The sequence below is a fragment of the Hibiscus syriacus genome, unplaced genomic scaffold (assembly GCF_006381635.1).
Source record: "Hibiscus syriacus cultivar Baekdansim isolate YM2019G1 unplaced genomic scaffold, ASM638163v2 tig00111238_pilon, whole genome shotgun sequence".
Lineage (NCBI taxonomy): Eukaryota > Viridiplantae > Streptophyta > Magnoliopsida > Malvales > Malvaceae > Hibiscus > Hibiscus syriacus.
Window position 1 is genome coordinate 2,390,779 of NW_024063030.1, and position 27,897 is coordinate 2,418,675.

Consider the following 27,897-nt stretch of genomic DNA (forward strand, 5'->3'; position numbering starts at 1 on the left):
GCTTATTATAAATGGATTGTAGGTAAGATTAAAAAATTTATATAAGTCAGATTGAATCAAAATTTTGATTTTTTCAAATTTGATTTGAGTATTAAATCTTTTCATCCTTTAATATGAGTTTAAAAAATAATTTACTTAACCTGGAATTTGATATGATTTTTAATATGAAAATCTTCATTTTAATTGATTTAATTGGACACGTATATATAATTTTCATTTTAATTAAGTAAAATATGATTTATTTTATAATTATTAAGAAGAGCTAAGGGTAAAACTGTCAATTGAAACCAAAGAAATTTAGGCAAGTTCCGAAATCCGAAAGAAGCCAGAAGGATAAAAGAAAATGACTAAAAAACAGAGAAGGAAAAACCCTTTCCAAAACAAGGGTTTGTTTATCATCTCTACCGTCCTCACACATAGTTTCTCTTCTCTTCGTGGCGCTCCCGCAGAAGAGAGAGAAGAAAAGAAACTTACTTCCATTTCACTTACTCTCTAAATATCAAACCTCCCTTTTGCTTTTCTTTCAGATTCAGCGTTTTACGTGTCGCTGAGTTGTTTGTTATTTGTTTTTTTTATTGAGCGGCCGGAAATTGAATCTAACGTGAGAAAATATTTAGTTATGCAGCAGGGTGATCAGACGGTGTTGAGCTTAAGACCTGGTGGTGGTCGAGGTGGCAGACTCCTCGGTTCTTCATCATCATCCTCTTCCTCTTTATCCTTTGGTTCCCTTTCTTCTGATCTTCCCCTTTTTCGTCCCCATGGCGGTGGTACTCCTTCGTTTTCCATTAAGGTTATATATTTTTATTATTCTTTAAAACTAACGTCTCAGTATTTTTGGATCTAGACTTCTTATTGATTTGGATTTATTATAGATGCTTTATCGTTGAATTTGGATCAGTTTTCTTTCAAATTGTTAGTGTAGCGGCTGTTCCTTGTTCTCTGATATTTGCTAATTTGGTGGGAGATTTGATTTTTTTCAATGTTATTGTTGATTTCATTATTTTTTTTAAGATATATTTTATTGTTGAGAGGCCGTAACTTCATAATTTGTGTTCTTTAGTGGCATACTTGTTATTTTCTCAATTCCCGTTGTTATTTACGAATGAGCGAATACACATTTTTTTGTTAGTTATATAATTTTAACATCCTCCTAATTGGTATAGAATAACTTATATAAGTGTATGTTGTTTTTTTTTTCGGGTAATAAGTAACTAAGTTGTTAATTGCTATACTGTTGTAGGCTGGAGACTCACGATTTGAGGGTCGTGATCGTGTACGGTACACTAGGGACCAGCTTCTACAGCTTAGGGAGGTAAGTGCACGACCTTATTCACTTTACTTCTAAAAACCAAATTGAAAAGAACAATTAGGCCTTTTATTTGCATGCAAGGAAGTTTTTCAATGTTAGCATTCTGTTTCAATCATATTGTGTTGGCCTTGCGAATACTTTGTTCAGCATTTTCCTATTTACTTTCAGTTCTACTGGGTTGAAATTAATGACACTTTGGCTTTTCTTGATGGAATATCTGATTATGTTGTTTGCCGTAATGCCATCTCTTTAGGCTATAGAAGTTTCTGATGAGATTCTTAAAATCAAACGAGAAATTGAAGTGGAACTCTTTGGTGAAGATCAGAACTGGAGTCGTGGAGAAAGCAATGTAAGCTCTAAGTGTACTTTTGCTTTTATATAGTCTTATTTTTGGTAGCAAATAACCGCCTTGATAAAATTCCTGTATTTCCAAATCTTACTGCCAAGGAATTGTTCTTTGATAACACTTGTTTATTTTCTGAACTTTTGCTAGCCACCGAACCAGATTCAGACTTGTTACTCTGAGCCAGACAATCGTGATTGGCGTAATCGTTCAGCTCAGTTTCCTTCAACTGATAGAGAATCGGGGAACCAATATGAATCTAATCGTCAAGATCAACTCAACTCTCAGTTCTCAAGGGCTCAAGTCTCTTCTAACCAAGGGGTAATTCTCTTTAAATGAGGGACTCTTTTTGTCTATATAAGATTTCCTTTGTTTTCATCTTCTTATTGTTTGCCTTGGCTGCTACCAGAATTATTAGCATGCTACTTTCGTGGAGTTGTTGGGTGGGTATTCACGGCATGTTGTGATATGTTCACAGCCAATAACATTCTATAGGTGAATTTACATTTGACGTTAGTGCTGGCTTTGGCAGTTCTGCCCTTTTAACATCTTGACCTCTATGTAATTTTAAAAATGGTTTATGTATAATAATTAGATGGGTCAACAATCTTAGTAACAATGCATTTAGGATTTTCTTTTATTTTGTTTATTAACTCATCTGCTCATTTTCATTGCATATTTTCAATTTTTCCATAGTGATAGCAATCTAGGAACTCTGCCACTTATGTATCTTCATGTTAGCTTCTTTTATTCATTCTGTTATTGTAAGAACCATGTTTACCCCTCTAGCAATCTATGTCTGCAATTCAAAGTTGGCATTAAGATTCTGTTTCCTTTGTTGAACCAGGGAGGACCAGCTCCAGCTTTGGTTAAGGCTGAGGTGCCATGGTCAGTGAGAAGGGGGGCACTTTCCGAGAAAGAGCGTGTTCTAAAGACTGTTAAAGGGTAAATATATTAAAAATATATTTCTTGCTTCTTGCAATTCTTTGATTTCTGTTACCGTGACCAAGATAAAACATAAAAGTAGGTTTCTTGCATCACATATTTATCTCTGATTCCTATTGATAAACCATAAAGTAGACCTTATTTTCAATAATCTTATTATTCACTGATCTGGTTTTAAGTTTAACATAATGGCAGCCTAATAATATTTGTAGCTAACACACATTGTAGGAACTAGTCTTATGTGTTCTATTTACTGAAACAAGGCGTTTCCATGAATGTCTTTGGAATCTGTTATGGTCTATCGAGATCTTGAATTCCAAGTTAAATAGTGTTTAGAGTGGCTGGTGTTAGAACTTTTAATTTTTGTTGCTGCTGAATATTAGATGCTTTCATTATGACAAAATTTGACAATAGTGTGAAATGCAAATATATCTTATGAATTACGATTACTCCAGTCCATGCTGCCATGGCTTCCATTAAAAAAAACTTAAGAGCTTGCTTAAGTGGTTTTGATTTTGTTGAGTGTAGTCCTTTGTCTGCAACAAATTCATGATTTTAGCAATTAATTACTGTTATTTCTGAATGGTTGTGTTATATGTGCAGAATACTGAACAAGTTGACTCCTGAGAAGTATGATCTTCTGAAGGGTCAACTTATTGATTCTGGTATCACGTCTGCTGATATCTTGAAGGTTATTGTTTTTTGCATCTCTTTTTTTTTATTACTTGTGTTTGTATACTTATATTTGTATAAATGTATTACTGATGATATCTCCCTCTCTTTATAGGGTGTTATTTCTCTGATTTTTGATAAGGCTGTTCTGGAGCCCACTTTTTGTCCTATGTATGCACTTTTGTGTTCTGATCTTAACGATAAGCTCCCTTCATTTCCATCCGACGAACCTGGTGGAAAAGAAATCACATTTAAGCGAGTCCTCTTGAATAACTGTCAGGAGGCATTTGAGGGGGCTGACAGGCTTAGGCAAGAAGTGGGGCAGTTGATTACCCCTGAACAAGAGATGGAACGTAGAGATAAAGAAAGGATAGTCAAGCTTCGAACCCTTGGTAACATTCGTTTAATTGGTGAGCTTCTGAAGCAGAAAATGGTACCTGAGAAGATTGTGCATCACATTGTACAGGTTGTTGATGATACTTCTTTTCTCATGGCCTTATGAATCAAACTTGGTTTTTAGTAATTTACTAATATACATGTGTGTGTATTTTGCTTATTATGGTGAACAGGAGCTCTTGGGTCCTGATACTAAAGTTTGTCCTGCTGAGGAGAATGTTGAAGCGATTTGTCAGTTTTTCAACATTATTGGTAAACAGCTTGACGAGAGACCAAAATCACGGCGCATAAATGATGTCTACTTCAACAGACTGAAGGAATTGACTACAAATCCTCAGCTTGCACCTAGATTGAGATTTATGGTTCGTGCTGTCCTTGATCTACGTGCAAACAACTGGGTCCCCAGACGTGAGGAGGTAATTTATGAAGACCATCAATATTTTTGTCTTAGATTTGATAGACGGTTGACATGCCCATTTTAATGGGTTTTGACATCTCTTTTTTGTATTGATTTTTGTAGGTGAAAGCAAAAACTATTACAGAAATCCATTCGGAGGCTGAAAAAAATCTTGGGCTGCGCCCAGGTGCCACTGCAAGTATTAGGAATAGTCGTGTTGTTTCTGTTGGTCCAGTGAGTCCTGGTCCCGGGGGTTTTCCTATCAATCGTCCTGGTACTGGGGGTATGATGCCTGGAATGCCGGGAACTAGGAGGATGCCTGGTATGCCTGGAATGGACGATGGTAATTGGGAGGTTCCCAAACCCGGTCAACACCAAGGGGTGAAGGATTTGGTTCACAGCCTGGAGGGCGTGTCCCCTCGCCATCAACCAATAAGTCGACATCTATGAATCCAAGGCTTTTACCTCAAGGTAGCAGTGGTCTGATGAGTGGTAGGACAAGTGCCCTGTTGCAGGGTAGTTCTACCCCTCCTGGTAGGCCATCCAACTCGATTTTAGGAGCTGAACCTGTTGCACAACCTTCTCTTTCTACCAAACCTGCTATAGTGACTGCTGTGTCTCCACTACCAACTCAGGCTGCCAGACTTAATCCAGATGATCTTCTGAGAAAAACACGTGCATTGTTGGAGGAATATTTCAGCATTAGGTTGCTGGATGAAGCATTGCAGTGCGTGGAGGAATTGAAATCTCCAGCATACCACCCCGAGGTCGTTAAAGAAGCAATCTCCATTGCCTTGGAGAAAAGCCCGCCTTGTGTAGAACCAGTTTCAAAGCTTCTGGAGTAATTATTTACAAAGAAAGTTCTCACAGCTAGAGACATTGGGACTGGATGTCTGCTCTATGGTGCTTTGTTAGATGATGTTGGCATCGACTTACCAAAAGCACCAAATAATTTTGGAGAAATAATCGGGAAACTTGTTTTGTCTGGGGGTTTAGATTTCAAGGTAGTGAAGGAAGTCCTCAAGAAAATGGAAGATGATTTCTACCAGAAAGCTGTGTTTGATGCAACCATGAGAATCGTTAGCTCAGATCCTTCTGGGAAAGCGCTGTTGGATGCACAGGCGACCGAGGTTGAGGCCTGTAAGAGTCTATTCTAGATTTTGCATTCTACTTTTAGTTACTACATCCATCCATCCGTGCACAAGGTCTATTACTTTCTATCACCACTTAAATATATCGTCCCCCACTAAAATTTCCCCGTTTTTGAGGCGAGCAACTTGGGAGTAATTTGATTGATAAAGTGCAGCTTCCTGTCAATGACAGGTAAATTTTTATTGAGTCATATTTTTCTCCGGGTTCATAGAGATGTGTTTTATTGAGGGAAAGAAAAAACAAAACGCAAATGCCATGTATTTTGCCCTTTGGCTAGTTACATGAAGCTCCCGGAAGGAAATGGTCACATTTCCTAAAAGGGGATCCAGTTGTTTTCCATTTATATGTTTTTGACTGAGCTATTATTTTATTTATTGTTGAACTTGGTCCCATAAATCTCAAGTTTTTATGTTTTTTTTTTCAGAATCAAAGTGAAAACCCATTATAAATTTGGTAGTGGCAGGCAATTAAAACGATCCGCATTATATTTTATATATGCATGGAAGTTGGATTTATAACAATTTCTTATATTTTATTTTATGTATATAGTGTGTGCCAGTTTTAGTTATCGGTTTGCACTTTACATTTACAAGGGAACTGAGATTGGAGGTCGGTTACTTAGCAAATGCTCCGTTTCTGAATTCAATATTAATATTTGAGATCTATGTTAAGAAAAAAAGAAGATATGCCATTTATCTCTTAATTTCATCAATAACAGCCAGGGGCGTAACTGGGATTCATCCTACGTCTTAGAAGGGATAAATTATTTATTTAGTTATCTGCTTATTATTTAGTTTTATCTTGATCAACCAATTAATGTTTATTTTAAATCGTATATGATGTTATGTTTGAATTTTTTTTGATTATTCGTTTCTAGAAAGTTAACAATGATGTTAACGTGTCGTCATAAGAAAATATTATATTATGATTACAAATATAATGTTAACATTATTGTTAATTTTTAATGGTAGATGATTAAAACAAAATTAAAATGTAAAGTTAAATATTATTATAAAAAATAATAGTTGAATGATCAAAATATAAATTAAGTAATAAGTGTGCGACTAAATAGACAGTTTAATATAAATTAAATAAAAATATATGTTTGAATTATTAAAAAAATTATGTTGGTCTAATTAATATTTTCTTCTAGATTTAATCTAAATATATATATATATATATATATATATATAATTATTATATTTTAAATTAAAAATATATATGAATTATTTAGATAATTTTTTTATTACACTTATATTAATTCAATTTATAAAATTTGTCTAGATTCGTCGTTGATAAGAGTGATATTAATTGTTGTAAGTATTAGGCTTAAATATACAGAAGGTGTCCATCCGCTTTTTTAGTTTAGTGTTTAACATTTATTTCGTTCTAGTTTGGTGTCTAATGTTTTATTTCGTTACTCAAAATAGGTCAAGCCATGATAGACCGTTAGTTTTTTTTTGTTAAGTGACATATGTTACAATCTAATAATTTTAAAAAAATTTATATAAAATTAAAAAAGAAAATTATATATTTTTTAAAAAAGAAACACATAAATTTTGAAATAACCACAAAATTTTGCAAACCTTCATTTCAACCCATAAAACCTCGTCGACCGCCGCTCTTTGCTATCGTCGAAGCTCCACCCGACCTCACATCCCCCGGTGATCAAAACCCTTATGAAATTGTGATTGATTAGCGGTCCATCGATGATGAATCGACGTTTTATACACCGCGAACCCTAGTATGAAAATCGCAATCTCAAGTGATTTCAACGACCAATCGACGACAACTACGGCTACTTATAACTAGGATGATGACAAATACTATATCGGTGGCGGTGGTCGTGCCCGGAAAGGATAGCGGCGGGTTAGTGTTAGGATTTAGAGGTTTTAGGGATTTTGAGTCTTTTTTGCAATTTAAAAGAAATAAAGGTTTTTTATATATATATAAATATAAATATAATAATATTTTTAATATTTAAAAATAAATAAATTTCAAAATTATGAGATTACGACACGTGTCACTTAACGGAGAAAACTACCGATCTGTCACGATTTGACCCATTTTAAATAACAGAATAAAACATTATACACCAAATTAGAACAAAATAAACGTTAGACATTAAACTAAAAAAATTAACATAGATTAAACAACTTTTGTATGTTTAAGCCTAAATATTACTTATCCACATTACTTTTGTAAACTTTGGAATCAGTTCCAACCTTTTTGAAATATGAGAAAAATCTACAGGGGAACTGTAAAAGAGATGGAGTGTGATAGTTAAAAAAAAGGAACAAGAATGAAATTAGAGAAGCAAAAGAGATAAAAGGAATGTCTTAATCTCAACCTCACATCAAACACATAGTTTTACATTGAAATGTAAGTCCCCTACTTGGGTAATAAATGTATATGCGCATGATTTGAGGATCCAATGGCTTAGAGCGTCGCTATGCTCTATAATAATAGCACTAAATCGGCGCTACTATCACTGCAAGAAAAATATACAAGGTGCAAATCTAACAATGGAGATGGAGCCAAAATAGAGTTATAAAATTCTAACAATAATGGATTCCTTTGCCATGTTTCCCGTACAAATCAATATTAAAAAAACACAGCAAATCACTGAAATCTCCATCAGAGCAGCTTCGGAATCGCTGAGCGGAATTTGGAAGTACAGCAAAAACCTAAATCATCATCTTCCCTTCCACTCTACCTTACCTACAAATCAAAGCAACCCTACTATTTTAATATTTAATATACTTTCCTTTTCTGAGTGTTGATTTTTCTAATATTAAGAGAAGGGAAAGAGGAAAAAGGAAACCCTTGCCTGCGAGAATCGAATTCATTCACCTACCGTCCCTGTTTTTTTTTCTATTATTTCCCCCTTCCATGTTAAGGGTTCTAAAATTTTCATTAATCTGTTGTTTTTATCGCTTATTTTCTTTGGATTCTTTAAAAGTTTTGGTTTTCTCTTACTCCCTCTTCTTGAAAATGGATTTTTTACGCGCCTGTTTGTTCAAAGTCGATTCTTTACTTCACAATCATTCTCAGTTTTCTTGAAACAAATGGAAAAACGGATTGAATAACCTTAGAACAAAGGCGTTTTATTTTTCTAGCAATTTTCTCTGTTTTTATTTTTTATTTTGTTATTTTTCAATTACGAGCAAGAAAGGAATGGCGTTGTTTGATGATAAGAGAGATGGGTTTTTCTCTATATGTGATTTGGGGTCTCAATGGTGTCCCGAGCCAAATAACACTTATCCAGGTGGCTTATTTGCAAGCGTTGGTCAAATGGGAATGGGATTTGGCGTTTCGGCAAACTCCCCAACTCCCCTTGACAATGGTGGGACCAAACCTCCATTTTCAGATTTGTTTGCGAAGTATTTACCAATTCGGGTTGTAGGATTGCTGGAAGGTGAAGCAGCGTCGAAAAAGAAGAAGAAAGGTGGCCTAAAACTGAAAATCAAGATTTCTGATCCTTCATTAAGAAGGTTAATAAGCGGTGGCATTGCTGGTGCGGTTTCAAGGACTTGCGTTGCGCCACTAGAGACAATAAGGACGCATTTGATGGTTGGGAGCAGTGGGAATTCTACAACTGAGGTGTTCCACAATATATTGCAGACTGATGGGTGGAAAGGTTTATTTAGGGGCAATCTTGTTAATGTGATTCGAGTTGCACCTAGCAAGGCCATAGAGGTAATAAATCCCTGAATTGCAAATGGTATTTTTATTAATGTTATCCAGTTTGTTTTCTAATTTTGTGGTACTGGATATTGCTATATGCTGGTTGCTTGATTTTGAGCTTTCTAATGTTCTTTATGCAGTATAAAGTAACATTGGTTCATTTATACGATAGTGTTTTCGTGTTTTAGCTTATGTTTCTTGATGTCAACCATTCCCATGTTTGTCCTTGAATTGGTTGCTAGTTTATATTTTACTTGAATTGGTTTCTTTATGATTTCATGTTTACAATACTAAATGTTCAAGCCAAAGTGTAGATTGTTAACTATATCAAACTGAGTGATCGGTTGGATAATTACTTTGGATAAACAATTTGATGCAAGTAATGGTAAATATACAGGTGTTGGTCGCCATGGTATTTCGTTAATCCCTTAAAATGGCTTAGAAAGTTTTTACTTTCTGTTCTATTTTCTGGACATGTAATCAATATGGTGGTTGGATATCATCAATTGAATATGTAATTGACTTAAGGATAGTCTTCTTTATGATTCTATTCTTCCTATAAGAACTTCCATCATAATGAACATTCTATGCATATACTGCTTCACCTTCTGCTCCATACAAAGCCAATTAATTCTCACTGAATGATGTTTCCATGTCTTAGTTAATTCCTTGGCCAACAATGTCTGTTGCTGTTGTTATATTTTGGCATCTTCTCATTCTTTTCCTCACAAGATTAAGTATACATATAAGATCTCGATAAACATCTACATGCTGCCACTTACTTCTATCTGGTTAAATATCATCAATCGAACACGATGCAATTGGTTTTGGTTTAAAATATAATAATATGTAATTGGCTAAGGAGATATGTGAAACCATTGAAGATGTAATTATTTTAGTACGTAGATCAATCGTGTTGGGCTGTTGCCATAAATTCCACTCTCAGATATCTATTATATTGTTATTGTTGATTATTAAATCTTCTTTTCGTATGACTAGATTGTAAACAAGACTTTCGATGCATTTCTCTTATTCTGCAACAGTGTTCTTTTTGGTTCTTATCTTCTCAATGATTAAACTTTGAAATGAAAGAAGTGGACAAAACAAGTACAGGCATTGTTTTTCATAGATCTCTTGTTGGCGAACATTGCTGCCATGAATTATATGCTTTTTTACTACTTTGTCATCTTTGCTTGTGCTTGTATAGTTCAATTCCTCGACTAAACATGGTAGAACGCATGAATCATAGGTTTAAGTAAGTTTTTCCAAGAGTGAACCTATGCTTGAGTTTCTCTTCATATTACCATCCACAGGGGTGTTTGGTTGTTGGCTTGTTGCAAAGAATAGTTTTGCAAGTTTTATCCCTGTAGGTATCACATGAATGCTAGTATCTCGTATTCTTCGCTAAAATTAAAGCAATAAATTGTCGCACTAATTGCTAATGAATTTTTTCTCTCATTTTAAACTGATAGGCCGAGCTGCATCTTTCTGATGTTATGATTATTGCACTACTTATATTGAAACATATTAGAACTGTTTAGTCAAAAGAGAGTTGCAGTTATTCCCGACATGTTCTTATACTATTTCCCATGTACTGCAGCTATTTGCTTTTGATACCGTGAATAAGCTATTGTCATCCAAACCTGGGGAAGAATCAAAGATTCCAATTCCTGCCTCGTTAGTTGCCGGGGCCTGTGCTGGAATCAGCTCAACTTTGGTGACCTATCCGCTTGAGTTAGTCAAGACTCGAATAACCATCGAGGTAATCTCTGTCTAGACCTTGCAATTCACAGAGTAAAAGTGTGTGTTCGCTTAAATACTTGTTAATTTTGCAGACGGACATGTATGATGGTATACTTGATGCTTTCTTAAAATACTGCGAAAGGAGGGCCCTTCTGAACTTTACAGAGGCCTTGCTCCTAGTCTCATTGGAGTAATTCCGTATGCCGCCACTAATTATTTTGCATATGTTACTTTACGGAGATTATACCGTAAAATTTCTAAAGAGGAGAAAATTGGGAACATCGAAACTCTTTTAATTGGATCACTAGCTGGGGCCATTTCGAGTAGTTCTACTTTCCCGCTGGAGGTTGCTCGTAAGCACATGCAGGTTGGAGCTCTAAGTGGAAGACGGGTCTACAAGAATGTGGTGCATGCACTCTCAAGCATTCTCGAACAAGAAGGGATTCATGGTCTGTATAAAGGTTTGGGTCCGAGTTGCATGAAGTTGGTTCCTGCTGCTGGGATTTCTTTCATGTGTTATGAAGCATGCAAAAGGATACTGGTTGACAAAAGAAGATGATGAATCAAAGAGTTTCTAGTCAAGATAGAATAACAATAACTCATCTTTTGGAACACAAGAATGAGATGACATATTGTTTTAGGTTCACTTTTTTTTAAGATTTTTCTCCTGCTGAATTATTTTTGTTGAGGGATTAGTTCAGGTTGCGGCATTTGCAAGGGAAGAAATAATGATGCAAGTCAAATTAGTTGGCAGACGGTTTTCTTTGGCCTTGAAATGATGAGACGGATAAGTTTATGTTTTATGAGCGGAGAAGAGTTGTTAACTTTTAGCAACTTGTTTAAGTGGGGTTGCTCTTTTTGATCCATTTTATTATTTCTGCGAGTGATTTAACCCGTTTCCAGTGTATTTCAGTGTTATGCAAGAAAAAAAATAGAAGCATCTTGAAAGCAGGACGTTAGAATCAACAAGGTGCTCACGGAGTCGTCTTTGAAAAATTTTAAATTCTCATATAATTTAAATATTTTTTTTATATTATCTATTAATATATTTGTCTCTTAAAATTTTATAAGACTCTCTTACCATAAAATCAAGTGTTCGTCTTGAAGTTGCTTGTTATAACTTGCATCCGAAAACTAGATGCCCAAGTCATGTAGGACTATAGAAGAAAGGAATTAACAACAAATTTGAATATTGAATAACAAACGGCCATAGTATTTTTACAAGAATTCCTAAAATCTCATAACAATGACTAAGCTTCACTCACGGACAAAACAAAGAAAAGAACTGTTAAAAATGCTCACTCATTATCTAAGGCTTCCTCAGCAGTAGCCGCCATCAACTTATCAAACTTCTCCGACTTTCCCCAGCAGTATTTCAATCTACAATATAATAAATTGCAATAAGAAGTTCAACCATGTTCATGAGAATTCACATTAAGTGTTAAAAAGTAGTACAGATGAATTTTACTATAAATTAATCCCTTCTAACTGACCAATTAATAGAAATTATGTCCCATAACTACACAATAACAAGAGGGCTCCCTATATATCTAATTGGTCTAACAGTCTTGCAAACAAAAGAACAGAGCTATTCCCAAAAGTAGTCAGTCTAATGTGAGCCATGTAATGTGATAAAGTAACTTTAAGAAAATTAATATGAATGTATTTTCAACTTACTTTTGCTTTTTGTACTGGTCGTCCGCCTGATTCCTCTCTCATGACAATGGTAGAAGTCATGATTTCTGACATATAATTCATATATCGCGATACTAAGTTTTTGAGTTCTCAACATGAAATGAAAGCTAAAAAGGTATCTTGCTAAGGGTAAGACTCACTTTTCTCAACGGCCAGCCCATTGTTCTTTAATATCTCAGCAATGGTGACAACAGTAGCAATAGCTGTGAGGAAGCATTTAAAGCGAGTTATGAAGAAAAGCAAATGGTCACACAATATATTATCACAACATTCAAAACCAAGAGAGAACCACATTGCAACACAATCATAAATCACATGCCATAAATGTACACAGCATGTTTGTATGGCTAGAAAATGTGTTGTAAAACAATTCGTTCACGTTGTTCCTTCAATTACATTGCAGCCATGGAAGGTAAAGAGAATAAAACATTTTGTGAGCTCCATGATATATTAGCCACACAGGTCGAAGCTATCAATTTATATGACAATTCTATCCCTCGAAAGCTAAACAGGTAATATGTAACAAGAAATCCAGAGAGCACCAAAGCAAACTGCCACTTCTCTACTGACAAGAACATACGAATAAAAGAGTTCTAAGAATGAGTAAACCTAGCGACATAGAATGAAAGTGCAAAGAAGAGCAATGAAAGAATACCCATTCCAAGAGCAGAGAGTTCCACCTCATTGTATTGCTGCATGTACCTCTGCCAAAAGGGAGCAAAATAACTGTTTAAACAACTAAGAAGATTTTCCTATTTTTTTGTCCATATATTCCCATTTGTCCAGTAATTTTTCACATCATGATCATAAACATCCCACAAGCCTAACGACATACAAATTCCGAAAAGAAAAACAAATGAAACCGAAACTCATAAATGAAGATTAACATCAATCATTAATCACCAAGAGAGAAATTGAGAAACAAAAAACTAAGTGAAGGAACCTTGGCGAGATTAACGTAGAAGAAGAGGGGTTTCTGGGTATTGGAGACTTGGATACGGTTCTTCTTGTTGTTGGAGGCTGATGAATCCACTGCCTCTGTTGTTCCCACCATTCTCGTCGTTCAGAGAGAAAACAAAACCCTAACTATTATATCACATCAATTCTCACCAACAAACCAGAGGGGAGAAGAGGGGCTCCAAAACCCTTGATTTCAATCCCCTCTCACCACTTCCCTTCCTCTTTTATCGGCGTTTTCCAGGCTTTTCGCTGGAATCGATTATTTGCATTTTCTTTTTGGAGTACAATCCAATGATTAGATAATATAATTCCCTTGGTTGCATTTGATGTTAAGTGTAACGGCCAAGATTAGAGAATTAAAAATAATCTTCAAAAAACTATCTCGAAACTTTAAAATTAATGATATAATAAAAATATGTTCTATTAAAAAAGTTATTCATGAAAATATTTTATATTGTTTATATCTTTTCAACTACCTATCTATATATCATAATAGGTATTCTTCTCTGATATTTTTTTAAGTATTATGTGATAAATTTAAAATATTAAATATTTAGTATTGAATTATAAAAATAGTTGATATAAATCAAAATTAATACTAATATAACTTTTAAATTTCATAAAATTAAATAAATATAATTCTTAAAATAAATTATTTTATAATTTTAATCTTATTAATATAATATTTTTAAACTATTTCAAATACTTTTAGATGAAAATCAATATAATGTTGAATTTTTAAAAAAAATAATAAAACAAATTTATTTTGATCAGATTTTATTAGTTAGAAGTATGAATAACTTCGTAAAAAATTATGAAATAATTGTTCTAAATACACATTATTAGAACTAATCCAAGGTAATTACTAATTAGGATGTAAGACTAACAATCCAAGGCAATTAGGTTCTCTTCTTCCCGATGTACACGTAATGATCAAAATTTAATTTTCTAAAAGAATATAGTTCTAGATTTACTACACGTATAGATTATACTGTTCAAACTCGAATTATTCAAGGAGAATAATTTTTTCTAAAAGAGGAAAATCAGGAATTCACAAGGATCAAACTAAAAAGAGCATCAGAAATTAGATTTCAGAACATCAAGAAATACCTTTGGAGTCGGTCTTTACTCTCGAATGAAGAAAAAAGAAGTCTCTTTCATAGCATTGGATGAATAAATATCTCTACATAATCGAAAACAAACTTTAAAATTACACAACATCACCAATAATACTTTGTAGAAGAATGGTAGTGAACAAAAAGATAAAGGGTTCTTGGTCTTAGGTCTCTCCATCTGGCATTTATGGTTTGTAACATCTCTCTTTTTGGTAGCCAACTTGAAGGAGAGAACACTTGCAGGAATAAAATTATCCCAAAACGAAACTAACAGTTGATGCCACACTGACCGTTTGCAGCAGCCTTTGTAGCATCCGATGTGAAGGGGTCGATACGCACCCACAGCAACGAGAAGATAGAAGCGAGAAGAATAGACCACACGATGACGATTGTAGGGGTGCGATTCTGACGGCCCAACAGACCTTTCAAGAAAGGATACAAATGGGCAATCACCCAGATGGCGAAGAAAAGCTTCCCGAAAAGTGGTCCCCAGGATTGATAACCACTGTTTATAGCATACGATACACCAGCAACGATGCCCACCAGGTTGATAATAAGTACCGTGGTTGGAGGAATGAGAAGTGATGTCCATTTGAAAACATAAAGCTCTGCAAACTCGCCATCTTCGTCAGATGCCTTTGAAGTGACAGTAAAGTTGGTATCTATTCCAGCAAGAACTTTCAGAAGACCCTGGAAAACAGCAAAGAGATGAGCCGATGTCCCACCAATGACCCAGAATTGTTCATTTCTCCACCAATCTTCAATACTGACACCACTCCACCTAAGCTCAAGTATTCCGGTGGCAAAAATGGAGACGAAAAGGAGAATGAACCACATGCTAGCATAGTTGCTTATCTGCATAAAAGTTGGAGGGAGAACATTAGTGTCAAAGGTCTTAGAGGACTGCATGCAGGGGTAAAAATCCACCTTAAAGCAAAAATTGAAGCCATAATAATCACTTACCTCGGGAATGATAAATTTTCCGGTCAGAAGGCAAAAGGCTGGAAGCATACAATAAGCAAGCAAAGGAATAGAGGTAAGGGGGTAAACAATAGTGTTAATGTACGCCAGTCTCTCCAGAAGCTTCAATCTTCCTTTGTAACCATACCAAATGGGGCAATGCCTGCTCAGCAAAATCTCAATAGAACCCAAGGCCCATCGAAGAACTTGGTTCAAACGATCAGAAAGATTGATAGGAGCAGATCCCTTAAATGCTGGACGAGGAGGCATGCAGTAGATTGATATCCACCCACGGGCATGCATCTTAAAACCAGTCAAAATATCTTCTGTAACAGAACCATAAATCCACCCAATCTGGTCACAGGAGAAAAAACAGAAGTGTTGGTGCATATAAAAAGGGAAACTGGGTTAGGCACTACTAAAAGGCCATGATACTTCACAAACTGACCTCCTTGCCCCATTCAGTCTTATCCTCGTATCCACAACTAATTACATGGATTGCTTCTTTTAAAAGAGTTGCAGGATTGGTTGATGGTGGAATGCCTCCTTGCTCCATGAAGGTAGCTGCAATAAATACTGGGGACTGACCAAACCGCTTCTCTAAGCTCTTCTGAGACATAAGAAGAGACCTTTCATCGTCATATCCTGCAGAAAACAATAAATGAAATTAAAACGACGTTGTAGATGAGCATTCCAAAACTACCATCGTCTTCATGCTCACTTAATCAAACGGAACCCGCTAATATACTTTTATACATACTGGGTGATCTTGAAACTATTGATGCTGAAAAAATACGATATAACGAAAAGAGTATGGCAGCCATGCAGAAGTGGGAGTCACCACACTTTCATGCGCAAAATAAAGCAATAGGATTTGAGCACCAGTGCAGAGAAAATCAAATCAATTGGAGATAAAATCACAAAGTAACAGAGTAGTTTTGACAAAAAGCCCACCTTCAACACCCTCCTCAATGTCTTCCATATTGAAAATGGGGATGGTCGATTCAGTTCTCTTAGCTGCCCTTTTCTTGTCAATGTACTTTTTATTCCCACTCTTTCCCTTCTTCCTTGAACCACAACAACTCTTGACGATAATATTTGGCTCCAAATCAGCTTCTGTTAGAACTGGATCATAACCATATAGAGCTTGCCTGTTGAAACAACAACCAGTTCCCACATAGACTGGACCTTGGATGCCATCTAATCCTTTCAAGTTAATCTGCAAAATACAAGTACAATTTGAGATACCATTCCACATTAACTAGAAACTGGAAATAAACACTATCTTGAAGACAAATTAAGTGGGTCTTACATCAAAGAACACAATATTTCTGTTGGCATATCGATCGTGCAAGTCAATACCATCAAAACGTTGAGGGAACTGTACATAGCATGTTTTTCTTCCGTATGCAGGATCCATCATGAAACACATTGCTTCTTTAAGAGCTTTGCTGTTATTGAAGTAGTGATCACAATCGACATTCAACAAATATGCCCCATTAGTAAGAACGGCTGAAACTCGAATCTGCGAAGCATAAGGCCAAATTAGAAAACGAAACTGATTGGTTGCAAGTGTTGAAGATCTCAAAGGACATATATTCCTAATGAAAAACTGCCTAAAACTCATTGCAAATGTATGTAACATAAATATAATGCTCCAAGACACTTTGGTTGCATGATGAATTTTTCTCATAGAGTGCTCCAAAAGAGCAAAGGACATATGTGATTGCTTAAGGGAAACATGCTGAAATAGGAAAAAAAGGGCTGAGAATGGCATACCAAAGCATTCATGGCACCAGCTTTCTTGTGGTGCTGGAAGCCAGGTCGCTTCTCACGAGAAACATAGATAAGGCGAGGTAGTTCATTTCCATCAGTATCAAGCCCTCCACTGTGACCCAAAAACACCTGTTGATCCACAGAAAATACATTAGAAAATGAAAAGAACCATGATAGTTGTACTCACAGAACCAACTTTACTGCCATACAACTCGGTTGAAGAGCGATACCTGTATCATTCCTGGATGATCTCTTGGGTTGTTTCCAGGCCATGGCGTACCATCCTGCATTGTCCAACCTTCTTCAGGCATTTTCTGAGCTTTGGCAACAAGGGCATTGATCCGAACCTTGAATTCTTCATATTCTCTCTGTTGAAAGAAGAATATACCTTTACCAATGTTAAAATATTGTGACACATCTTTTTTTATTGTTTAGTAGGAAGTGATGAGTAGAATAAAAATCTCTTTAGATATTATGGGTCTCATATTCTAAAAATCTGCCTTGTACTTGGTAGGAACCCCCTATTAAAACCTTCTGCAGATTTCTTTGGTTATTTATTTATATATGCAGTGTCTAAATGCAAACAAAATATATGAAAGTGTTGACTGTTTCAAGCAAAGCTTACAAGAAGGCACAAAACTATGTTTGAAAAGGCATATGCTTTACCAATCTATTTTCTTTCCTATATTATTACCTATTCATATAAACTACCATTTTACCTCTATTTCATGAATCTCAAGATATAACAACATTTTCATCATGTTAAAGAAAATTTAATTCTAGGCTAACACTCAAATCTAACCTCAATGTTTTGGTGATATCCAAACAAAATCATGAAAGTAAAGCAGCTTATTATAATTAGAGAACTGCTCTGAAATTCATTTAATGTATAAGCGAACAACATAACATGCACTAAACATAATTATGTACCCATACACTGACCTTCATTGCACGGCGCTCCTTGACAAAGGAAGGCTGTATCTTGTCCTTTAGATAATCAATCTTTTGAGCAAAGTAAAACTCAGGAGCTCTAGGCTCTATGTTGTGCTTCTTGCAGAAAGGCACCCACTTCCTTGCAAACTCTGCAGTTTCAGAGAGGGCTTCAAAAGTCAACATAGCTGAACCATCATCTGATACGTAGCAGGCTACTTTGTCCACAGGATAATCCACTGCAAGGATTGACAAGACGGTGTTCGCTGTGACAAGCGGAGGCTCTTTGAGTGGATCCACTGTACTGACAAAAACATCTACGGGGCTAGCTGTGATGGTTCCCCATCTCGGTCATATCTAGAAAATAGAGCCAACCACTATTAATTGTGTGATAACAGGCAACACACACACAGGCAGATAGAAAGCAAGGTACTCTGTCAGCCACATAAGAAATAACCCATCAATGAAGTAACAGGACTGACCTCAAAGCTAGCCTGTCAAGGTAGGTCTCACGATTTATGGGATACCATTTTGGAAACTGATCTAGAAGCCACGATAAGGCAAACCAAATCTCACAGATAACAGATGTTAGCCACAACGGATATGCATCTTTCACTGGATGTGTTGCACGGTATTGCAAGAAAATCCCAAAATGATGAGACGGAGAATGATGACAACACGATAAGGGGTCAGGTGAGACGAAGAAATAGGCACCACACGACTCAAAGGTTGACGAGTATCATCAGCCCTGCAGAACAAGAACTGTTAAACTTGAAAAAGAAATGCAAATGTGAAATGCAAAGATTACATCAACTGAGCAAAAATAACATATTAATTCTGTCTGTGAAGACATTAGGAATGTACACAATTTGCATCTAGAGATATAAATATGGCAAAATGACAATACTCCAAAATCAAATTTAACCAAAACAATTGAGAAGGGGAAAAAACAAAATTAAAGATGAAAAACATAAACTTAATGTAATTTATAAGGCCCTGAAGATATATAAATGCACTCAAGGTAACATAGTAAACTGATTTAAGTTTTATTCTAGACAAGATAAACTCACATTTGCAGTTCCTCCCCATTTGAACCAGGATCTCATATCTATTGTTCATATTTCAATGTTTCCTTTCAACATTCCCAAGGCCATAAGAATTCAAGTCCTTTGTTGGGTCCACAATTCTCACAGGGACTACAGGAACAGATGACATTAGCAATTCAGTTAATAAACCCTTCAAGGGGGGGGGGATCTTGTAAACAAACACAATAACGTAACTACCTGGTTGCCTTGGGTCAACATAAGGTGATGAACTAACATTCTTTTCAGAAGGACCCAAAGGACCTGAAGTTGTTCTCACAGATTGATTGTCTGGAGTAGCAATTTCTCCAGAAACCTGAAAATGTTGACCTATCAGTTAGAGAAAAAAATGACCATTTAACAAAAACATGTCGGGCTATAACATAAGATTTAAATAGCTAATGAGCAAACGAAATAGCAAGATTGCAATGCATATAACTGCTGGGAACATGTGAAAAGTTTTAAACGAAATATAGCAAGAGGAAAATAAAACCTACAAATCCAAGCAAACAGGAAATGGTTTTGTCAGTTAAATCTGATTAGGATAAAAAAAACGATGGATGAATTGATTTTTCCAACTTTGATACTAAACTCGGGAATTGAGCAGCACTGTTGGACCACCTAGTAGATAGATTAAAGGGTATTAATAGAAGAAACAAACAATCACATCATGGTGAGGTTCATTCAAACTTCCTAGCATGAATAGGGACAGAAGCACATAAAACGCCTACCGTACGGCCATTGGTTAGAAGGGGGATTGGTTGTTGAGATTCATGTCTTGAGGATGAAGAAAGATCCACATCTTCACCCTGCCACTGCGGCCTTGCCTTACCGTGCCCTTGAGGATAATCAAACTCATTTTCCAGATCATCAACATCTTCCTCATCATCATCTCCCTCCACCCGAGGGCTCCCTGAAATATTCAGATATTACTTACTTCGCACATGATATAAAATATTAGAGGCCAAATAATAAAATGGAATATAACGGCAAACAAACAAAGAAATGGACAGACCTTTATGCCTCTTGTATCTAGTCTTGCACTGGGGACAACACTGAGTCCCGTCTTTACGTTCATACTCATAACAAGGCCGGCAAACAGGGAAGGCACTCATTGCAAGCAACAAACACATCACCGGTAGCACCAACTCCAACATTATCACCACAGATCTGACATGTCTGTCCATTCAAGTTCTTCAACGGTTTTGGCTGCATTTAGAAATGAGAATTATCGCTGTTAGAAATCTTCTAAATTTTGCAGTTGAACCAATCGTCTTAATTATAAAATCAAGTAGCCGCAGAAAATTATTGATCTTGAATAGAACAAAGTATTAAATGAGGAACTTCAAAAGATCAGATTCTAGAGATGAGCTTCTAGGATAAAAACCAGACCCGAATCTCAAAGATCCGATTGTGCTCAGTACCCAGTCATTCAGTTCCCGAGTCAACAAATCCCCTACTAACATTAGATCCTAACAAGACTACTCGATATCAAGATCAACGATAATGGTCTAAGCTGAAAAGTCATTTTCCATGATAACAAACTCAAATCTTAACGCTACAATGCAAATCAAATATATCCACAAAAGAATAATAATAAAATGAGAAATGGGCAAGCTTAAAAGACAAACCTCGCTGTCAGAATCATGGCGAATCCGAACCAATTCGTTCCTCCGGTGAGAACCAGCCACCATTCCTGCACTTGCTTCCATGGTTATCTTTCTCTTTTACGGATCGAGAGAGAAGAGTTAGAGATGAAAAATGTAAATATTGGGAAGGCTGAGAAAAGACTGTCGGTAATCTTCTCCAGTTCAACACGCCATCTCCATTTTCTCTTTACTCATTCCAGCTATAATCTTTGTGAATTGTTCACTCGATCTTGGGCTCAAATGCATCGTCTTTTTTAACACTTATTGTTCCATTTTTAATTCATTTATCGTCTTTATTCTTTTTCTGTGATGCAACGATTTTCACCGGCTGAACCAGTTGCTATCTATTGCCCAATTGTTCTCGACTTTGATCATTACACGTACTGAGCTAACCGTTAGTCAGTATCTTTCATACAAAATAGACAATCAACACATGATACAATTTTTTTCTTTGCTGGTAACAGCCTGTTCTTAAATTTACCGGCTATTGCCAGTCACTATGCATCTGCCGCTCTTGTCGGTGGACTCAATTTCTCTCAACAACTCATTATACTAAACTAATTAGAAATTTACGATTATATCCTCATTATGGTGTCATAGTTGTCATTTGATTCGATGTGCGGGAAGGGTTTATTGACTATTACATTATACTTTTTATTTATTTGATTGATTAAATTAAATACTAAAAAAAATTCTTAATTGACGAAAGCATTTGAGTAGTTTAATAGATTAAACAAATTGATTATATTTTAAATAATTTTATCAATAAACTAATATTATATCTTATTTTTTTATAAATAAATATAATTATTTAACAAATATTTAAATAGCAAATTGAGAAATTATAAGAAGATATCAACATAAATAAAAAATGAACTATGTCTTAAATTGCATTTTAATCCCTCTAATTAAGAAATTGACAAGTACCATTCCTATGTATTTCAAATAAAATCAAAATGGCACCCTCTAAATTTCACATCCACTTCTACCATTAACAAATTATTTAGTATTAAACTATTTAGTATTATTTAAAAATGAAATACATAATAATTACTTACCGATAGTACAAATACCTAAACAAGGTTGTGACTACAAGGGAATTCGTTGTTGTTGCCGACAGTGCGACACCGTAACTAATTCAATAAAAAAAAAGTCCAACCACAACCCTTTTAAAAATCGTAGATACTGTAGTGTAAAGCCATGGACCGAAATGTGGGCAGTTAAATTACGATTTTTCAGCCTCAATGGACCCATTTTGGTGTTTTCATTCAATCTTCCTATTTTTTTTTAAAAAAATGTACATTTAAAAAGAATAATGAAAAAAATCTCAAAATGCTATGGTGGGTGAGGTTGGTTTCTTGAACCTTGCAAATTATTATATTGTCTAATGTCATAATTAGATACACTAGTACCGATGATATCATAATTATATTAGTCGATAATAGTATTGGGTATAAAAAGAAAAGGTATTATGGTGTTCAATGATCATTCAGTTCAGTTGGTAGAACACAAGGTTATTAGCTTTAGAGTCGTAGGATCGAGTCTCACGAAAGGTATTTCATAATTCGGAGGTCTCCTACGTAAGTTACTCTCAACCTGGCGTTGAAGGCAACCTATTATCTTACCTCCCCTTATATATGGGAATAAGGGTCGGTTAATTTTAATTTTTATGGTGTTAGTTTGAGGGGATAGTGCAGGATTTGAAGGGCCATTTATGGTGTGTAAAGACCAAGACCAATGAAAGGTCAGTCACCTACCCAGAGAAAACCTGGGCTCGGCCTTGGACCAAACACATCTCATATGTTGTGAAGGAAAAATTTAGCATACTAAAATTAGCCCTCAATGTTTATTGAAATGATCATTTTGCCCTCTATTCTGTTTTTTTTAATATTTTTTGCTCCAACATTTCATTTTAAGGGGAAAATGCCCTTAAAATTTGATAGAATAATCACTTTATCCCTTATTCTTTTTTCTAGGGTATTTTAGTCCTTAACTTTTCATTTTTAGGTTAAAAAGTCTCATATTTTGGAGCGTTAATTATGTATTAACTAATGGGTTTCACTATAGAGGGAGATTTTTGCCCCAAAATGAAACGTTGTAGGCCAAAATGTTCCCCAAAAAATAGGGGCAAAAATGACAATTTTAATAAATATTGGGGGTTATTTTTGGCATTATGCCTAAAAATACTTTTAATATTTTGATTATTATTTTTCAAATATTTTGACCCGAAACGTTTCAGTTTAGTCCTTATATTTGAAACATTTTGGCCCCTCTCAATATTTTATTTTAGAAAAAAAATTATTTTTTAGAGCATTAACTAATTATTAACTAATGGTTTCATTCATAGATAACACTTTTTATCATGAAATAAAACGTTTAAGAACAAAAATATTAAAAGAATAAAAAAAAGAATAATGAACTAAAATAACTATTTAATCAAATATAAGAATATTTTGTCATTAAAATTCAGAGGCATCATTTAAAGCAATCCCACTGAAATTTGCATGAGAAAAACGCACCACTCATCAAGCTTTTGCAAAACAGTGCAGTTGCCAACTGTAAAAATGGTTTTTTTAAAAGGATTAAAAAGTCATAAACTTTAACCAGATTCAACATGCTTGGTTTCCAAAAGCTATTACTTTAAATAAATAAAAGAAAACAAAAAAACAAAACTTTAAAAAGTTCTTCATATTTCCATGCTTTGAATTCGGATTTATTTTTAAGGCTTTGATTTTTCGTATTTGTTTTTAATATTGACCATCACAGTGTTGAATTTTTTAAATCATTTATCAGCTCAAAGTGAACCAAATTTCTTCAGTTTTGAAGGGGCCCTAAAGGACGTTTTAAAATCATGATTGTGCTCTTCTTTCATCTACCAATTTACCCCATCAATTGCCTTTTTCTTTTCTTTGTTGCTTTTTGGCTATTCGATATCCTTAATCTTATTAGGTTTAACACTAACTGAAGAGAATGTAATTTCAGCTTAATATTGTAGATTGATAGATGATCGATATTTTTAAACAAGGTGTTGATTTTATTTTGTTAATGGCCCCATCTTGGGATGATTGGTACACCAATCATGGATGCCTCCACCACTGAATAGACCCAACAAACATCTCTCGTATTCCCTTCATTGTTGAACAATGATTGCAACAAGTGTACTGAAAATGTGGGCAAACCCACCATGTAGCTCCACAGGATTTTAATTGTAATTTGGTTGGATTTCAATCTAATTGATATACTAATCATATATATCATTCGATAATCAACGGATGAGAATACAATGATTTATATAATAAGAGGATAATTTGTTATTTCTCCTTATTTAAATGTAAAGTCATCCGTAGTTAAGAGATTCTAACTCAAGTGTTGGTCCAATATTTATTTTTGTTTCTTTTATTAATAATTATAATTAAATGGCTTCTGATGTTAACGAGTGAAGAAAATATGATAAGATTGTGAGATGGGAAGTACTTTCACTTCACTGACATCAACAAAAGCAAATGGGGATTGAGAAGTGAAGTAACGTACAGCTATGCTTTAAGTGAAACAAAGAAACTTGCTAAAAGCTAAATCATGGATTGTAGTAGCATACACACACTAATGAATTGCAGGCTTACTTTTTGACCACTACATTTCTTTAACTTAATTAATGGGTGGGTGTACACATACATTCAAGGTTTTTTTTTTAATGGTAATAGAGGACAGCCTAACTAATGTTTAGACTTTAAATATGGAGGTCCAAGGACATCTATTTCCAATAAAGGAAGCACGGCAGTGGGGATATCATGAAAAACAATAGTGACAATTGGAGAATGATCAGTAAGCTTAGCAAGCATATCAGCTGGTTTGTTGGCTTCCGGCGGCACCCATTTGAAGCTTATTGGCCAAACATTCTTCTGCATATTATCAATATAACGAACTAGGGGGATCGTGCGCAAATACACCAAAGGAGTTTGAGTGAGTTTCAGAGCCTCCATACTATCGGATTGGATTTGTAAATTGGTCATACCGTTCTCCCAAGCAAGTCGTAAACCAATTAACAGTTTTGTTAAACCCCATAATCTAGTTGCCTTGCTTGTCGCGAAGAAGACCGCCTATTGTAGCAATTCCAGTGGATGGAGAAACTCCCCCATCAACGTTCAAGCAATAGTCGTGCAAAGTTGGAGGAGATCATTGAATTGGCAACACAGAAACAAGGGAAGGAGGGGTATTTGGAGAAGCATGGTAATACCGAGCCCAAGCCAAGCTTCGATGCAAAAGGGTTTCTGATTGCTCATAGCGAGCGACATTCAAGGTTATTTAGTTGTGGTCTTGACTTAATAATAAGGAGAAAAATACTCGAATTTGTAATTTTTAGATATAACAATCATTTATTTATTTAACTTTTTTTTAATTTTAATTATAGTTATATCAACTTCATTTTCATTAAAATTATATTTAATTTATTAAAATAAAAAATATTATATTTAATATATGTAACTACAAACTTTTCAATCCCTAGACTACAATGATCAGCTCTTTGGTATTAAAAGTGAATTCGTCCCTTTTTATATTTATACCCCAGCCCAAAGATATAAAGATGGAACCATGAAAGTTTACCTTTAAAAGCTTTGGAATCCTATGTGAATTATTCATTAAAAAAAGCTTACGTATACAAGCTGAAGTTGGATTGCTCAAAGTAAACCCCATCCAATAATCAATAATTAATTTGGTTGCAAATTAGTCTGACTATAACCTTTTCATTGTTTTGCAAAGTACAACATACATGGAAGATAAGTATCTCTTCCTTTTACTAGTCAATGTAAGACAATATTAATTATTAGAAGATGATTAATTAATTAACTATGAAACTCGTTGGCAGGACATGCATTTCCGTTGGTTCCATGATTTTGAAACCCAATTTAGGTTGTTGAATCATTCATAATTTCCTAATTTCTAAATAGAATATTAATATGTGTTTAAGATTGTTTAAACTCAACCTTTTAAATGGCAAATTAATACTGTCGGTTGAACTAAAACTCATTTAATATTTTATAATGTGTGTTATTCCTATATCATGCTGTTATTTTTGTGATCATAATATATATGCATGTATATGTAATTCATTAATGATTTGGTATAAAAATCCATTGATAACCACATGTTCATGTAATCACCTTTTAAAAAAGTGACACGCGTCAAACAGTCTCAATAGTAAAAGAGAATGTTATTATCTTTAACGGTTTTGAGTTTGAACAGTTACGTCTGCAAGATATGTGTGGATTATTAATAAATTAAGATAGTTTTGAACAAATACTACATTGTAATCACTATCTTAATTTTTTTTGTTGAAGATTTGAGATGCATGACATTTTCTGGTACGTTTTACAATATAAGGGATGAAGATGGCAATATTAGGATTTCAGTCTTGGTTTTTAGGTGCCAATAAAAGGCTCAATCACTACAGATATTATTTTTTCTTGCATAGGTTTTAACAAAAGATCCCTATTGTGGTCCAAGAATAACCCTCTTTAACTTTGCTTTGCCTTTGCAGAAGTGAGCAATATGCTGATTTTTGAAGTCACAATGATCAAATGTTCCTTGGACCATTTTCAAACACACAAAAAGCAGTCTTATCAAAGAGAAAGGGAAGATAAAAGACACTGATATAAATACCATCACATCAATTACATGCATGCTCTATATACTTTGATTTTAGCTTAAGTACTTCAACCCAAGTCTTTCAAACATGATTGATCTAAACATCTAACATAAACAAACAAACAAACTAAACGAAGAAAGACAGACAGAAAGCAACATCTGGGATGGCCTTGTCTCATCGATCTCTCTCCTGGGACTGCACCAGTACCTGAAACCAGACTCATTTATTTAGAGACAATGTCTTAATTATCACAAACTTGTCTGTAAAAATAAAAGAAGAAAAAAAAGAGTATACCCAAAAATGAAGATTTCATTTTATTAATCACTAGCTAGTATGAAGATTTGTGGGTGGAGTCCCTTGGTGCATTGCATCTGAAACATTCCATCCTGCTGGCAAAGTTGTGCTCGTTGCAGCCCGACCTTATGTTCAAGCATATCAACAAATGTTCATCAATTCTAACGTTTAATTTAATGTAATGCGGTAGACGTGTGTATATATATATTGGGTCAATCAATCAATGAAATGAACCTGGTGCAAATCCAGTCTCCAGATTTCCAGTTAGAGCGACTAGAGCTGCCACTGCCAAAGCCATAACCCCTCGTACGTGGGATGTCACCTTCAAATCCACCAGACGATTCATCTTTGGCTGCACCACATTTGAAGCAGTTTGATCTGCTAGCGAAGTTGTGAGCCCCGCAGTTGCCCACAGTGCAATACCAGTCACCAGGCCTAACATCGGGTCCAGTGAACCCGAACGATGAGCCGCTCCTGCTACCACCGAAACTTCCATATTCGCCTCTGTCGCCACTGGGTCTCGGTTCTCCACAGCGCTGGCAGGAATCCCTCCTTTGGAAGTTGAGGTGTTGGCACGACCTGCAATTCCAGTCTCCTGGCCTGTTCATATTTCCTCCTCTACAACATAGTTAAAACAAAACATAATCAGCCATGCATGCATTAACTCCATAATGAAGCATGGAAAATAGTACCCCAAACTAAAAATGCAGAGAGTTGCAGACCCTGAGAAAGCAGGAGAAAATGGGATGCTGTAAGCAAAGTTGTGGGTTTAATTTAATAAGGGGGTTTGGGTATTTATATAGAGGATCAGACTTTGAGAACCGGGCGGATTGAGGAAGTAGGAAGGGCTTAGGGTTTTCTTTTTTATGTCACTTTAATTTCCTTGAACAATGGAATCACAAATAACTAAAATTGGAAAAAGAGATGAAAGGAAATTTGAAATTAGATTCCAAAGGGGGAAGAAAAAGTTGCAATTTCAACTCCTTTTTAGAGCTTCTAGTTGCATGTAAATGAGTGGCGAGTACATGAGCACATGCAATTTCATAATCTCATCTTTATTTACTTCCTTATTTACCCTTCTCTCTGCATGTTTTCCCCTTTCTACTCCCAACTTATAAAATTTCTCACTCCCTCATAAATTAAGATTG

The 27,897-nt window shown here is 35.1% G+C and overlaps 1 protein-coding gene and 4 pseudogenes across 1 annotated transcript; 2 read left to right on the forward strand and 3 right to left on the reverse strand.

The window, feature by feature from the left end:
• The first annotated feature begins 387 nt into the window (after positions 1 to 387).
• LOC120157042 lies at positions 388 to 5,396 on the forward strand (annotated as a pseudogene).
• Positions 5,397 to 7,800: 2,404 nt separating this feature from the next.
• Positions 7,801 to 11,540, forward strand: LOC120157043 (annotated as a pseudogene).
• A 274-nt stretch (positions 11,541 to 11,814) lies between these two features.
• Positions 11,815 to 13,589, reverse strand: LOC120157045 (annotated as a pseudogene).
• Positions 13,590 to 14,435: 846 nt separating this feature from the next.
• On the reverse strand, positions 14,436 to 20,874 carry LOC120157041 (annotated as a pseudogene).
• Positions 20,875 to 26,436: 5,562 nt separating this feature from the next.
• LOC120156840 (TATA-binding protein-associated factor 2N-like) lies at positions 26,437 to 27,566 on the reverse strand. Its single transcript, XM_039168094.1, has 4 exons — positions 27,472 to 27,566; positions 26,984 to 27,367; positions 26,750 to 26,874; positions 26,437 to 26,662 (listed from the first exon to the last, which is right to left on the reverse strand). The coding sequence occupies exons 2-3, from the start codon at positions 27,355 to 27,357 to the stop codon at positions 26,784 to 26,786; spliced, it is 465 nt and encodes a 154-aa protein (XP_039024025.1). The 5' UTR covers positions 27,358 to 27,367; positions 27,472 to 27,566; the 3' UTR covers positions 26,437 to 26,662; positions 26,750 to 26,783.
• Positions 27,567 to 27,897: the final 331 nt, after the last annotated feature.

What these genes read in the sequence shown, in the direction of transcription:
- LOC120156840 (XM_039168094.1), bottom strand. Translation starts at nt 27,357, where the DNA reads ATGAACAGGCCAGGAGACTGGAATTGCAGGTCGTGCCAACACCTCAAC. An exon ending in GGAGACTGGATTTGCACCAG is followed by an intron (nt 26,875 to 26,983) that starts GTTCATTTCATT and finishes CTTGAACATAAG; the next exon opens with GTCGGGCTGCAACGAGCACA.